At 38.7% G+C, this 16587-nt stretch overlaps 1 protein-coding gene across 4 annotated transcripts in view; it reads left to right on the forward strand.

Moving 5' to 3' along the window:
* Window positions 1-16587, forward strand: part of MTHFD1L (methylenetetrahydrofolate dehydrogenase (NADP+ dependent) 1 like) — a 153660-nt gene that overhangs the window by 16847 nt on the left and 120226 nt on the right. For all 4 annotated transcript variants that reach the window (XR_005264525.2, XM_027454366.3, XM_072035909.1 and 1 more), the window contains exons 8-11: window positions 566-677; window positions 5191-5270; window positions 5985-6082; window positions 10190-10363. Coding sequence is in view for 3 of the 4 variants with exons in the window: in XM_027454366.3 (XP_027310167.2) it covers window positions 566-677; window positions 5191-5270; window positions 5985-6082; window positions 10190-10363 (464 nt within the window). In the remaining variant the exon portion in view is untranslated. The remainder of the gene's footprint in view (window positions 1-565; window positions 678-5190; window positions 5271-5984; window positions 6083-10189; window positions 10364-16587) is intronic.

The following is a 16587-nucleotide window of genomic DNA, read 5'->3' on the forward strand; positions in this document are numbered from 1 at the left end:
TTGGTCTAACATCTGTAAGGTCGAACTAAATCAGAGGTACTGATTAGCAAGCATGAACTGAGAAGGGAAAAAATGCTTTAATTGGTGTTCTTCAAAGTCATTGATGTTTTCAGATCAGGTCATCTCACATTCCCATGAGCTGACCTGGTTTTCTACTTTCAGATAAACCAAATGTGCTCTTTATAATTACCTATTTACTGTGTTTCAATCCTTTTTTTCCCAAGCCTTTCCAAGTTACTTTGTTGGACAGTACTGTGGACAATGATGGGACTTTTTTGTTGGAAATATATGGTCCCAATTAAATACTATTGGTGCTAACTCTGATCCTCACTTGCCCATTTTCAGTTTACTTTGTTTTGTGTTTTTTTTTTTCTTTTTAAAATGCTATTGTTCATAAATGTCATGTGTGGTTAAGAATCCAGCCATCAATTATTTTTTTCCATTTATCTGCAAGTCTCAAAAGACTGTTGCTAAAAAGGTCTGAATATAAGTTGCATATTCAAGAATGTACTTCTAACATTAAATGCTTGTTTTGTTTCTGGGGTGGGTTTTGGGCTGTTCATAGCTCCATCATGCGGATGTGGTAGTAGTTGGCAGTACAAAACCTGACGATGTTCCTGAGAGCTGGATAAAGCCTGGAACCACCATCATCAACTGTTCTCGGGACTTGCTGTCAGGTAAGAGGCATTAAAAGTGAATTGTTCTTGAAAGTGATGTATGATGAATCGTTGAAGTAAGCGTGTGGCATGTCAATGATCACACAATGTGGTTAAAAGCTATGTCTTTGGGAGGGAGCCTTTAACAGTGGGTGTTTTTGTACACGGGATGAGTGAATGCATCTCTGGTAAATAAATGGGGGGAGGAAATGTGTCAGGTGAGAAAGGAAATACTAGAATAATTTCTTCATATTAGAATTGTTAAATAAGCAATGATCCTGTGGATTCATTCAGAGGAGTCATCAGATGAGCTGTTATTTCAGTCCTGGTTTGTACAGTGTGTTATCTTGTGACTTCTGTGGCCTCATCTGGAGCATGGGAAAAAGGCAAGAGGCTAAGAATATTATTTGTGAACTGTGTACAGAGAATGGTGTAGGGGAAAAGTGGAGAAATAGTGTAGCTCAGAACGGCAAGATATCCTCTGCAGCCATTACTCCTACAAAATGAATTTGGATTCCTCTCCACCCACTCCTTTTAAGGTAAGTTAGCTTAGTGTTTGGAAAGGGGGTATAGGTTCATTAATTTCTTAGTTGAGAAATGCTGAAATTATGAATGCTTCCCAGAAGTTACTGTATTCCACTGCTAGAATTGCATTTCTTATAAAATTTCTTCAACTACTGTGAGAATCCCTAGGTATCTTCATTTTTTTTAGTAATACATGTATCAATTTGACCTTAAGGTTCTTTTTGTTGTTTTGATAACCTCTTGAATTGAACACACACTGCGGATGTGGGAGATCTGGGTTAAACGCACTCACCTGTCTGAAGGTGTTTGGACTTCTTCCTATTCCACCTCCCAGAACAGTGCTCTGATCCTAATGGGAATCTGAGGGGAGGGTACTAAGCCTCATCCTTAGCTAATGCTGCACAACTTGTCCAAAAATAATTCATGTTTTCTTAAATCAAAGAGGGATTGTGGGGAATCGTGATACGCTAGTGTAGTGATTAGGAGACTCCGAGTCTTTAGTGGCCCTTTGTTTTGCATAGGGTCAATGGGATATAATTGTTAAGTATCTACAGAGCAGGTCTGTTACTTACGTGCTTGGAGCATAGGTCTCTTCAGCAGGTACCCAACCTACTGATGTGACACACTCCTTGCGTGAAGTATGAATGGGGGAGAAAAGGAAAGGGGAAAGGAAGAGGGAATGGAGGTACAACAGTAGCACCTATGAATAGATGACTGAAAAGGAATGGCCCATCCTCATTTTAATTGCCTTCTTCAGGAGCTACTGAGGTGTCCAACTTGGGGCGGAGGTGTAGTTCTGTGAAGGCAGGCTGGGGTAAGCTCTTGTAGCCTGAGTGGGCAGCACTGGTGACTGAACTCGCCCAGCTCTGCATGCTGCTGGTGGAATCCCACTTCCTGATACCCAGTTCCCACTTTCCATTGCAGGGGAATCTGGGTCTTCCCTTCACGGGCTCATTTACACAATTTATCTGCTTGACATGTCTTGAGACTTAAAAATCTTCAAGCCTTAGTTGCTCTATAGAGCCACCAGTAATATTATTGTTTTCTATTCCTAAAAATGAAAAATTTGAAAACTACTAAAACACTTGAAAGATGTTCATGTACCACAGTAAAATCCATTCTTAAGGCAGGAATCATAAGATTTGGTATGTGCCTATAGATTTCTTTGAATTTTTCAGGTTGTGGCAGTGGGCTGCTCTATGTATAGCCTTTCTTTGAAAGGCAGCATGAGATTTTAACAAGACAGTTTAAAAAGAAACTTACCTACCAAACGTCTGTCTGTCCTTATGCTTATGCTTTTGAGATTGTCAGAAACTTGGAGAAACTCCGAAAGAATAGCAGAAACACATTTTAGCAGCTTATAGAAACGTTGGCCTGAAGACTTGCTAGAGACGTACATGAAACACAGGTGTCTGTCTGACAGGAAGAATGCACTTAGTTGAATTGCAAGATATGTATTAAAAGCATATTTTGGAACAGTTACGATCTTGAAGAAACCACTAAGTCTTATAACTGACTGTTCACTTTCAGTGCATAGCAGAATCTATTTGGCTGAGGTGCTCAGAAATTTTTCCATGTTTTCTCTTGCTTTAGAAATGCCCAATTTAACATCTGTGGGGTCACAGGAGCTAAATGAGGCCCAAAAGCAATGATGGCTGTGAAGTGACTTTTATTGTTGCTACATGGTGCTAGTTTGCTACATGAGATATATATGTAGCCTAACGCACTTGAATGCTTTAAAAGCGCTCCAAATTTGCAAGGATGTAGTTATGTTGGGCAGCTGCAGTGATGTATGCCAGGAAAATAGAGCTAAAAGTGCTTGCTCCAGGTGATGGAATTCTTTCTCCATGTTTTGTTTTTTTTTTTTTCTTCTTAAATCTGATCAAAGGTTTTTTTTAATGATTGCAATTCTAAAATTGCCAGCAGTGCAACATCTTATTCTGCTGCACTAATGATTTTGGAACAAAGTGGGTGCTGGTAGCCTCTTGCAGCAAAATCCTTCATATGTAAATGTATAGAAGTGAATAATGAATTTCTGAACAAAACTATGCCAAAATTGTTTGGGATTTGATGCCCAGCTCCTCTGGGTTCATTTGAAAGCTCAAGCCAATGTGGTTTAAGTAACTAAGTGGGAAATGTGACTGTTTCACCACATCTTCTCCATTCTAAATCCATCCAATCATCTGCATGGCCATGTGCTACAAGTAGGTGGGCCTTCATCAGGGTGAGGCAGAGGAGGGAGCAGTGTCTGCAGTCCATCTGATCTGACCAGAATCCAAAACAGAGAGCACTGTTCCAGTTCCCATCTGGAAAAACGCATCCCTAGTGCACCATTGCAATCTTGTGATTATCCTGTTCCTCATGGGGGCATAACTTATCTCTGGCTTCACCTTCACCCCTGTAAAAGCCTGGTTAGTTGTCTGTGTGGTGAGCGTGTAGCGTAGGCAGGCTGAGACAAGCACTTTATTGAAGGGGAACATCTAATTCCAATATATATTTACAAGCATGCTAGCTCTGCCCTGATAAAGAAATCACATTAAGCCAAATAATATAAAAAGTTGAAATGTTTGTGCAAAGCACAGCTGTCTGAAAGGGGATTTTAAACTTCATTCTCCCTACTTCATTTGTCTCTCTGGCAGCTGTCCCAGCCTGGTCTCAAAGCAGTAATGCTCAGCTTATGACTGTGATGGGCTCTTCCAGTAATACTCCTGTGCTCAAGTTGAAAACTGATTGTTTTCAGAAGAGGTGTGTGTGTGTGTGTGTGTGTGTGTGTGACACACATATATAAAAAACACTATATGTATATAGTGTTTTATATATATTGTGCCTCTGTCTCTGCTGGTGATGGGCATGAGCTCTGGAGCTGGTGCTAGTGCTATGCTGCCTCCTCCACGTGCTCCTGCCTGTGGCACTGGGCCCAGCCTTAGGCTCCGGAGCCCCGTTGCCACCATGGGGACCTACATCTGGCAGGGGTGGCTCTGCAAGTTGACGAGGGTGTTTCATGATGGCAACAGCCAGAGCGAGCAGAGAGAGAGCTTGGCTAGGTCAGAGTTTGCACTCCAGCTCCCCTCTAAGAGAAACACTAACACTGTCAGTGTGCAGTTATTTTTTTATTATGTTTATGTCTACGCCCTTCGCCATGAGACGAGGGCCTTGCAATGCCCATAGAGATTAGGATGTGAGTTTTGTTCTGGAGAAACTGCATCTAGATAAAAGCCCATAAGCAACAGCAGAAGAACAAGCCAAAAGAAGGATTACAAGGAAATGTTAAAATAATATATTTAGTTAGGGTAGCTGATGTATGATTGTTTCTAGTGGCAACGTATCATATAATAATCCTAACTGTCTCTAAAGTTGGAGTCAATCTAGATTGTACAGACTCTTCAGAATATCTGCTTTTAATGGCACACTCACGAAGATAACTTGCCGTTCAAATTTTTTTTTCATATTCTGATTCCCAGTTGCAAATCCCATTTATATATCCCATATTATATCCCATTGTATAATAATGTGTAGTGTTTTTGTGATCATTTCATTGTTCTCGCTCACTGTCATGGCAGTATGAAAAAGAAGACTGTCTTTACCATGCTCAGTTAGGTGCTTTGTTAAAAATATGCTTAGTTTTTCAAATCCTTGTACCTGTCAGGCTTTTCTTTTTCTTTTCTCTCTTTTTTTTTTTTTTTCTCCTCTCTCTGGTCCAGAAGCAATTAATACTGGAATTGATCTCTTTTGTTCCTTATTTCTTTTTCAAGTATACATAAGCTTTGTCATATGCATGTTAATGTTTGCATAATATACTTCAGAGCATCCAGTTGCTCTCTAATTTTCACACTATATCAATCCTACTGAATTATTTCAGTTCAAGTATTAAAGAAGCCTCCTATTTTGGCAGTGACATTGTTACCTTTCAAGTCAGCATTCAGAATTACTTTGTTTGGGGGTAGCTTTCAAATGCACTTGCTCCCACTCACAAAAGCCTCATGATTTGTTTGTGCAATATTCTCTACAGGGAAACACAACTATGGTCAGCAAAACAACCATGATACTGAAAACGCAGTTTGTTCTCTCGCAGTAGCAATGCGAATGCAGGTTAGTGTAACTTCAAACGTTGTACATTTTTTGTGTACTTTTCCTGTGAGTTGTAAAAACTGCTTCCAGAATTTAAATTTTCTAATTTCTGTTCTGCTCAACTGAAAATCCTACCTGCCTTCCATTTTAATAGCAACTCGTGATCAGTTAAAGTAAGCCATGCCAGTTGTGTTTAAAGATAAATCAAAAATCAAACTTTTCACTATTCTTGATAACTGTTGTAAGGCTTGCCAGAAGCACTTTTATCAATAGACTAATGTTATTTTTTCTTACAAGGCAATGACGTTTACTTGTGCTTGCACACATTTTTGTGGTTTGATGGATGAAGGATCCAAAAACTTGTTTCATGTGGAAGCAGCATGAGGTTGTCAGTGAGCAATTAATATCTTATATTCTTCTTAGGGCGTGAGAGAATAACAGTAATTCTCAATCTTACCAGAATAAAATCTCCAGGCACCCAATTAGAGATCTTTTTCAGCCATTTTAGTGTTAATGGTTTTGTCTCTTTGAAATCTGTATAAACAACAGCACACTCATAGTGCAGCAGTTGTTTTTTCTTACATCCTGAAATCAAGAGATGGAACAATTTTTTTAGTTTGGTTTTTGTTGGCCTTTGTCATAAAAGTTATTTCAACACACTCTTGAGATTGCTTCAAATTAGTGTTCAGCATTTATGATGCAGCTGGTGTATGCTGTTTTCTTGTTTAAAAACAGAACATGGTAAAAAACACAGAGCGATGGATCCAGTCCCAGCAGTTCAGGAAGTGGGACCTCCGCTGCTTGAAGCTTCAACCTCTCTCACCAGTGCCCAGGTAATAAATGTTTGATCTTTTGCATTTGTTGGCTTGTTTTGTTTTTAAGAAAGCCGTCCTTCCCTCCTCCCCCTCTTTTTTTAAGAAAAAAAGAAGTAGCCAAGTGTTAAACATGACAACAAGCCAAAAATTTTCCCAAGCCTATTTTTTAATCTGCTTACATGGTCTACACGTTGTGCCTTTTGTTGTATGCCTTCTTGTGACCATGCCCCTTTGCTTCAGTTTTTATTTTTGTGGTGTGAATTGGTGCCAAACTTTATTTTTGAAGACCTAAAACTGGAAGGTTTCATTGCAGGAAGGGAGGTGAAGCTGTGTGGAATATCAACAGCAATACAAAGTATAAGTTCCTAGTATAGGAAACCCCTAATGGAGGAGAGTGTTTATGGATCTTGTTAAGGCCCAGTGATTTTAATAGCATTAGATGCTGTTTCTTCTTCCTTCAGCAGAAGTATTTTCTTCTGTGTTAGACTTTTAAATTTATGTATAGGCATGAAGAGCAGGAAACACGTTTATTCACATAACTCTTTTTCCATCGGTTTCTCTCATTTCCCCTTACCTCCCAAGGCCCCTGTCAGGGTTTTTGGTCTGTCTTAGTGGGATTCTGATATCTCCAGAGTTTTGGGCAGCCTGAGCTCTTTGCTGTGCTGAAGTGATTTTCTCACCCGTTGGTTGTGGTGGGTGGCACAGAGAGGAACCAAAGGCTTGAAGGGAGGTTCTGCCATGGAGGGATGCTGTGAAATTTGTGCGTGTGTATTTGTGTGGTGTGCCTGCTTCTGAATCTCATTGCTGTGCTTTCAGAAAGCTGTAGTGAAATGTTTTTGGTTTTTAAGCACTTTAATTCACTTCTCACTGTCTCTTACAAGAGTTAAATGGGAATGGAGGCAACTTGAAATTTCAGAGATGCCAAAAGAATGAGTCTTCAGGGGCACAAGGGGGAAGAAATTCTTGAGCTTTCCCTGGGCCAACATGTAACACTCACTCCTAGAGTAAAAACTTGAAAAATCTGTCCTTAAATAGTTAAACAATAGATCAAAGCATGTCTTGTCAAGAACATGATGGTGGAAGAAACCCTCCAAAAGCATTCCCCACCCTCTCTATGGGGTTCTGTATTTAGTACATATGTTTTTATGTATTTGATATATAATGCTAGGCAGTATAACTGGTAATAGGACTTCTATTTACTTGATTACTCTAACTTTATTTTATTTTTTTTCTTTTAAAGTGTAAAATAAGTCATTAGGTGGAAGGTATCCTGCAATAAAATTGAATATTAGAGTAGTGCACAGCTGGAAGCAGATGGAGTTTTCATTGAAAATGAGGCAAAACTGCTTAAGCACTAAAACTAGGAACATCTGCTTTTTGATTTCTTCAAGATCTGGGTGTTAATTGAAATATTTCCAAAGGTTCTGGAAATGAATGGGGGATTTTCTTACAAATATTCAGTAAGAAAATTCCATGACAGGCTGAGTAGATGTAGAGCCTTCCCTGTGTCTTTTAAATCTTCTTGCATTTCATGAATTATGGCTTACTGCTGGCAATAGCACATTTTTTGCTTAACAAATTTCATTTGTGCAGAAGAACCAGTGTTGCACATTTGCAGTTTAATATTGAATAATATAACTTACTGAATAATTCTGGGATTCCCAATATATAGAATATTTTGTCAAACTAAAAGAACTAGCTGCAAATGTAGACTTCTAAAGGTTAGTTATAACCAAGTCTTTAATTTCCTGTGTTTCAGAAAATAGGTTTTATCTGGAAAAATGTAATAGACTGAAATGTTTTGTATGTGTTGTTTAGCCACAGACATTAAGGTATAAATGTCACTTCTGGAATTATTTGTTTTATCACCTTATTGCATGTGTCAGTGTGTAATCTATCCTTAAGGGTTTTCTAAGTTATTAAAAATCTACTTGCTTTGAAGGTTCTTAAGGGAACCTCTGATGAGGAAATGACAACAGCAGTGGTTTTACAAAGGGTGAACTGTCAGCATCCATTGCCAATTTTACTTGACTCCTAAAAATATGTGTAATTCTATTTATCTGGAAATTATGTACCTTTTAATTAATTACAAATGTGCAGTTATGTCAGTTTTGCTCCTTCCTTTTTTTGGTAGTCGTGGTGCCTGCAGGGTGGAAAAAAACTAATTGTTTCTTCCAGAACTCAGGGGGGTGTTTGTGGTGGGAGAGATGAAGGAAATGGGAAGGGCTGAGGTTGCTGCAGAGAGTATTGATAGACTGTCCTGAGATTTCAAATAGCAGCTTCAGTCTTTTGGTAGAGGATGATTTATTTAGTAGGAAGAAAATGAGAGGGGGGGAAAAAATCACATTAACTTTCTGTCACGTGCATCTACATTCTTCTCCCTTTGCTGAATGTGTCAATTGCTTTAATGAGAGAATAGGTGACCCAACATGTTTTCTTTCCCTTACACCTTCAAGGTATCACACTGCCATCACCTTACCAATGTTTTCCTGGGGCTGAAGTTGTTTTTATAGACAGAGTTTTGAAGAAAACTTTAAATGTTCTAAGTCATTTGATGTTTGTAAGCCACTGCATCTTGTGTTCTTGATACATTTTTACAGCTAATTGTGTTTGAAAAAATGTGTAAGAAAGCCAAAGGTATATCCTTCTATGCAAGGGGGATGCAGTCAGTACGTCTTTGGAAGTAATCAGACTCCAGATAAGTACATGCAACAAAACAGTCTGTAGCCCAGCCATTGAGCCCTGTGGTTGAGTAGCTTCTTGCCCCCTCACACTGGATTGTGTCAGTATTTAAATGGGTGATTTCTGGGGTACACCTAGCTGCAGGGTGTAAAAGTGGGATATTTGAGATGTAATTGAATAGTTCCAGGTTAGGATATTGATATCATCAAAGAAATGCATGCAATTAAGCTTGCACAAACTGATCATTTGCTGGTGGATGCAGAACAGCTGAAGTCCATGCTTGGAGCTGAGATTTGGCAGTAGTTCTGTGTTAATCTGTGGATATTTGAGGTCTTGCAGACTGTTTGAAGGTTCAGGGCATTAGCTTTGATGCCATTGCCAGATTAGATCTTAAAAATACTGTAATCAGCCAAAACTGCAGGAAGGAATTTAGTCTGGATAGGCTGAAAGTAATTAATCTCTTGGCAGTTTTTTTAGCCAGTTTTTGTGGTGGTGTGAGCAATCCAAAGCTGAGGGACTCCAAACATCTTGCTTTCCTGACCCTAGACACTACTGCTGCAGGTAGTAGTGCTGCAGGTAGTAGTAGACACTACTGCGAGGTAGTCCTCGCAGCTGCTCAAAGCTTATGGGGGCTTCAGGGACAACTAGGTCAAGCTCACAGAAGAAAAATCCATATAGGGGTATTAAATCTAAAGAGTTCAGGTGGTCTAGGTCAGAAACTGTGGATGCATCATGTCTTCCAGCCTACAGCCACCTCCCCTCAGGCAGTTCTTGCTCCGTGCTTTTCTCTTGCGTAGGCTGCCACTTTTAGTCCTTGCAGGAAGTTGTTATAAGCTCAATGGACTTCTGGCTTGAGCCTTGTGCATTAAACTCCTGCTATGTGGCCATTTTCAATTTAGCTGTGGTTTCGAAGTGTGTGAATTGATCTTCTAGTGCCCGGTTTCCCTTGGCTCCCTCAGGGGAGTAGCAAGGCTTAGCTCGTTTGGTGGTACCCTCCGATGAAAGGCACTACATGCACAAGTATCAAGTTTAGCTAATGTGTTTATGTGACTCTTGGCCAAGGAAAGTATACGCTTTTTAGTAAAGTGTATGTGCTGAAGAGTACGGGGAGGGAGGAGAAGAAAAACAAAAACAGAAACATCTATTCCAGTGAGATGTGCTGGAGCATCCAGCAGACATGTCTCTAGCTTGATATGAAAGCATTACGTAGTATTTGGAATCTGATTAAACGAGAGCTCTGTGAAATTATAACAACCAACAAACAGTGCATGTGATTTTTCATTATTAGCTAATATTTAGGTTTGATTAATCAAATACAAGAGAGGATTGAAAAACTGATTACAATAAGCCCCATTGTTGGAGTATTTGCTGTTGTTTTGTGTTCTGTTGTCGACCACCTAAGCTGAGAGAAATCTCCTGGCTTCTATTTGTTTTCTTTTCCAGTGATATTGAGATTTCCCGAGCACAGAGTCCAAAAGCTGTCGATGTACTTGCCAAGGAGATAGGATTGCTTACAGATGAAATTGAAATCTATGGCCAAACCAAAGCCAAAGTACGTTTGTCCCTGCTGGAAAGGTTAAAGGATCAACCAGATGGAAAATATGTTCTAGTTGCTGGGTAAGAATGCATGGTAATGTGATTAATGCACACCCTTTCTACTCATATTAATATAAACAATCAACTTACATCTTTTTGATACACTGCACAAATAAGAACCCTGAGTGTTTGGGGCTGTATGTTTCTCTGTTCTGAAATTTTCAATATATATTTTTTAAAGTAACATATCCTTTCTTTCAAACTGTTATTATGGAGGTAAAGTATGTTCTATAAAGGTAGGGTGTTCTACGCTTAAATCCTTTCTGTTTTATAGTGTTTTTCTTATTGTTTTATCAGAATTTTAAATATTTTACTAGAATATTTAAGTCTGTTGTGGCTGTTTATAAACAAACTGTAACAGAAGCTGCATGCTAATCTGCTGATATTAACAATAAATACTTTTTTTATTGAAGAACAGATTACATAGTTAAATAAGCCATGTTTTTTCTCTGAAATGTAGACATGTCGCCAGGCAGGCTTATCCTGCTCTCTGTTCCCACGATTACAACAAATGCTATGCTCAACAGGGTTTATGTGCTTCTTTTCTGAAGAGGTATTTTTTCTGCATTCTGTGCACATTTTTCATTCACCTGGTTTGCTAAGTGGAGACTTATAATTGTGAACAACTATGGTTTTTCACATTAATATTTAACTTGCAATGTGTTCTTTATGTTCTGAATTGAAATGGGTGCTTCCTTGTAACTACAACCAGTCAGGTTTAAAACATAGCTCTAGGCTGATCCAGGAGAAAGCTGTTTTTAACTGCCTTGATCTACCAATTCCTCAGTCAGATGGTATCTGGAAATTGCTTGCTTTAGCGTCTTCTTGTGGGCACTACTTGGATTTCTGGCCTTATCTGAGGTGGAGCCGTTGTAGATTGAGAGACCTGATGTTATGTGTCTGAGGCCAGTGAGTTATGAAGCTATCTTCAAAGCTATGCTGTAGAATTGCAATGTATAGTGATGTGCCTGGAGGACTTCAGAGCAATTGTTTAAAAGAAGGAAATAATAGCTGATTGAGCCTGGTTTACTTAGGTTTACTTTTGTTGTGTGTTTGCTTGTAGAATGAAAAGCAGATTCAGTGTTTGACTGTGTTTGATGAAGGAATCTGCTACCGTGTACTTTCAGGCTCATGTTGTCAACTGCATCAGCTAAGCAAGATGTTGTAGGCTGTGCCAAGCTTCTCTAGCTGCAGTCTCACAGAAATTTGAAACTCACAGAAATCTGAAAATAGCTGGAGATGGGAGATAGCACGATGCAAGACTACATTTAGGTGGATTTTAGTTGTCAGACCATGCACGAGTTCTTAAGCATCTTCACTCCTTTTTGTCCCCTAGTCTTGTCTTTCAGGTAGGGTATGTCAGGAAGGTATGTCTGTGCCATGTTGGCACACAGACAGAAAAGTATATACTCATGGAAAAAAAAGGCAGAATTTCCACAAGTTGAATAAAGAACTGGGAACAAGTAGAAAATTGTATTCATAAGTTTATATGGTTTGTATAAAGACTCAACTGCATTTCATAAACAAATAGCTGCTTTTGTTGCCTATGTAACTTGATTATGTAATATGTTGCTATTTGCAGTCTCTCTAAAGTCATTGCATCACTTAATGAGTATGAAACCACATCTGTTGCATGAGGTGGTTAATAAGGAGTGCTTGGGCAAGGTGGCTGTAATAGTGGGAACTTTCTCTTCTGAGAGAGTGCAACTTTTTACTTTGAAATATTGTACATATCAAATAGATGTATGGCTTGTGTTCATGTATTCTCAGTTGTTCGTGTTTGCTGAACTGACTGTAGCAGACAATGGTTTTCACAAAGCTTGGGAGCTGTATCTGGTGAGGGAATATTTAGTACAATGAGGACTGAACACCATTCAATATGGAAATCAGAGAGCAAAATAATACCTTCAGTTGCCTTCTTCATCCTCTCCCTACTAAGGCAAGGATGAGTTACCCTGCCATCTGGATTATTATGTTGGCTTACAATAACCGTAGATATTTAGACACTCTTAGAAAGCTGCAGTGTTTAGGTCTTCAGAGTAAGTTTTCAGGGCTTCATAAGCATGTATCTTAAACGTTTTCTTTAGTTCTCAGTATTTGGTCTGATGGAAATGCTAACTGTGTATGATGTCAACTTTTCAAAAGCAAAGGTAGCAAAAAGTGGATGTGTGTATTCAGCAAGCTGGAGAATCTCCCTCTTCTGACCACAGTGCAGCCAGAGACTTTTGTGCCTGTAATTCCACAATAGGGCTAAAGTATTTCATGATGTTTAGGAGCTATGAATATTTGGTGCAAATGGTCTTCTAGTTTATTCCTGATGTGCTAGAGCCCAGAACATTTTGGTCTGGATAGCAACTAAGATGTACCCTTTTCATTTCTAAGGATAGCTAGATGCTATCCTTAGTGCTATCTAAACCTTAGATGTTTATCTTAACACTTACTTTTTGCAAGTAATTAATTTACTTTAATGCAATGCTTATCCTAAGATTGCTTTTTAAAATGTTGCTAGTAATTTGAAAGCTTTATGTGCACTTTCTGAATGCACACAAGTACAATTAAATGCAATACACGCTTTGAATGCTGAAAAATTAGTTTGCTTAACAGATCACGTTACCCAAAAAGTCATCCAGGTGAAGACATCGTTTCTTTGTAAATTCTATTTTCCTCTCTATGGAGAGCATTTTTCTCATTCTCTTTTATTCTTGTGTGTGTGTGTGTGTGTGTAATTTGTTATAGGGCTTGTGTTAAGACACCTTGGGGTCAGACCCATGAGTTCTCATGGAGTAATTAGTTCTTCTCCATCAACTGCCTGTATACAGACTCTCAGTACACTAAAACAAATTATGATTCAGAATATGTTAAGTGAAGCTGCCTCTCATTCTCCGCATGCTGAAAGTATGAAAATGAGCAAAGCCTGTATGAGACAGGAGCCGAGTTTAGTGCCCAGGATCATGTGTTCAAGCTTGTACACAGCATATTAGTAACCACAATATGAAACGTATGCTGCTTGTAGCAAAAAGCATATTAGGTTTTGAATGCTAAAAAATTTAAAATCAGGACTTTTTCACACTAACATTAGTGACTGTTTTTTAACAAACTACTTATTGGTAAGATAAGACCACGTGGAAGTAGATACTTGCTTAATGTTTGTACAAGTTGTACGATGGTAAATGTCTTAGGAACAGAATTTGCAGATTTGGATTTCATTAACTTCAGATGGGTTGGATGGTATTTCTGTTCACTATATTTCTTGGCCCATAGGTGCTTAAAAAAAAAAAAAAAAAACAAACAATGAAAAGGTGGACAAAAAGAAAAAATACTAAATGGAAAAAAATATCATTGTGTTGATACAGAAACATTTGGCAGTGCAAAGGAAAGTCATGGCTGAGACTGTTTGTCATGTATTTGCCAAATAGTTGCATAGGTGCTGAGGGGGATTATTTTGTCTTTATCAATTACTGAGAGTTTGTAGTTGTAGATTCTTCAGTTGTTGCTGGCTTTGTTCAATCATTGTTGCCTAACAGCAGTCACTGTACTCTCATATCCGGAAGCTCCAATCCCACTTTAAGGATGGCACTGCAATGCTGTAATCCAACCTCAATGAAGTGACAGGAATTGCAACACTTCTATGCTCAGAAATAAATCTCTGACAGTTGTAATCTTGGGTGAGAGATGTGAAATTCATTTATGACAGCTCTCTTGCCCACCACCTCAATAACAAGACTTCTTCAGAGGTTTCCATGTGCATCATGGCAATGGTGAACTCGTTAAAATCTTTGAAACAGCTGGTACGGATAAGTTGAGGATAGGGAACTGCAAGAGCAGAATTGTCACATTAGTAGTAGAGTTCTTGCTGGAGTCAGAATGGCTGTGGTAACTGTGAGGAGGTTGCAGCTGGTGCAGTGTATCATCTCACTGTTTGTTTATTTTCCCTTTGTCAGACCTCATGCAGCTTTCCCACAGAAATAGCTCCACTGTAAGCTAATGTGATGTATAACAAACAAACAAGAAGTCTGCATGTTCTTATCTTTGTTTTGATATACATAAGGGGAGAAGGCTTTCCAGTGTTATGGAAAACTTGCTTTGCCAAAGAGCTGGTGACCACTTGGTAGGTGGCAAAGTAAGTTTTAAGGAGGGAAATGATTGCGGGATTTCTGTGTTTAGACTGAAAGCATATTAAATATGAAGAATGCAGATGTATATAAAAGTCTCTCAAAATTCATTAAAATTTACTCTATTTTAAAGTTTTTTTTTCCTAGATTTGCACGAGGTCAAAACATAGCATTGCATATCTATCTAAAAATGTACAACTGAGCTAAAGTTAGCTGTTGGCAGTTGTAATTTTATATTCATGTGAGGTAGTGACCTAAGTTCCAAGTGTGCAGGCTCAGTAGTATAGCCAGCAAAAACATCTAAATGTCCACAAAACAGCTTAAATGGATTATTTTATTTATAAAATTCGATCAAAGTGTAGGCCAGGTACAAAAGGGAAAATATGTAAAGTAAACTTTCTAAGGAAATAATTGGAATAAAAATCTGTTTTAATTTCAGGCTATTTTTTTAACCAGTATTTAAAACTGAGGTTCAGGTATCTATTGAAAATATTAAATAACTGTACAGCTCTTCATGTTTGTCCTGTAGTCTCAAGGCTGCTGCTGAACCTTTCAGAATCAAAGGAGTCCTGACAGGATGTCTCATGTAAGAGAAGTTGAGGATAAGTAGGTGAATTGTCAAGACCAATCTGGCTTCACTGAATAGTGTGATTTGCCAGGAGTCCACGTGGTTGTTAATTCTGTGAGATGGGAAGAATCTAAAAAGTCAGGTGCCTGTTTTTGACTTTTCAGGGGTTTGTGCCCATTCCTACCTGCTGCAGTGGGCAAGCGTTCTTGTGAGCGTGTCACCCAAGTGCTCTAGATTGTTTCTGGAAGTCTTGTTCTTGGTTGCCTGCCTTCATCACACCTGCCTTTAGATATTTTGAACCTTTAGGTATTTATCTAATAAATTGTAGTTGCAGGAAAACTACAAATCAGAGTTTCTTGGAAGGGAAGAAAGCCTATTAAAATGAACAAACCCATCTGAGGAACACACTGAAAACATAGGCTTTTAAAGACGAGCAGATTTTATGATGACAAGGTCCTGTCTGCAGTGATGCGTACCTGTAAACTGTTGCATGCCTGCAGGACTACTCTGGGGAAAATAAGCTTAGTTTAGTTCATTTTTGCCCTCGTTTTGGTGATAGTTGGTTCTCCCAGAGTGTCACATTCATGTTAGGGATGTGGCTGGTGCAGAGTATCAATGTACTGGAAATTCAGCAGATGTAAGACCTGTTTCTCCAGTCTGCACTGAGCAATGGTGTATTTCCCTTCTTGTTCTCTAAAAAAGGGTCTTTGTCACTAAAAAATTTCCAGTGCTTTCTGGTTTGTTTTACATAGTCATATTAGAATAGGCCAGCCAGGTCAGCAGAGCGTTTTGGTAATGTTACTGTTGATTGTGTGTATCTTCTGGGACAGGTAGACACTATTCCTGGTACAACAACCAATGTGCGTTTTGGCTACTGTTAAAGTACTTGCCTTTTTCTGGTTTCCTTTCCTATACTGAATAGTAGACCACATCTTTGATTTTACCTTTTTTTGTGAGAGTCATAAAGTCCCCATGCCTCTCTGCATGCCCAATCAGTCTTGTGCTGTGCTTTGAGTGGCACTTGAATAAATAAGCTGGCAGTGGTGTCTCTGAATAATGTCAAATAAGAACTTCATAAGAACTATCATGCATCTGATATTTAAACACATCGGTAATCACTGACAGGAAACACTGTGCAAATACAAGTTGTTCTGTTAGCAGTGTTGTAGGGGTTGCGTGCACTGAGTTTTGGGGTTTTGTGGAAGTCCTTTACTAGTAAGTTTTAGAAAACGGTTATAGCAGTTAGAGGAGTCTGTCTCCTAGCAAATAGGGATTGTTTGTTTGTTTTTAGAATCAGTAGCTTAAAATGTTGTCATCTTGTTACATCTTTGAGTGCTGCAATGCCTCAAGATTACTTTTTATTATTTAAATCTGGGCTTTAATGCACAGGAATAAGAGGATTGAGTAAAAGAGATTAGGGGAATAGACAAAAATGAATGAGACAATAGAACAAGAAGAAACTATACTAATAATGACTTGAAGAGGTTTTGGACAACTAGAGTTAGAATAGTAGCCAAGGAGGCAAGACTGGTAGTGAATGCGAGTGAATCTGGCTGGGGTGCTCT

The sequence above is a fragment of the Anas platyrhynchos genome, chromosome 3 (assembly GCF_047663525.1).
Source record: "Anas platyrhynchos isolate ZD024472 breed Pekin duck chromosome 3, IASCAAS_PekinDuck_T2T, whole genome shotgun sequence".
Taxonomy (NCBI): domain Eukaryota; kingdom Metazoa; phylum Chordata; class Aves; order Anseriformes; family Anatidae; genus Anas; species Anas platyrhynchos.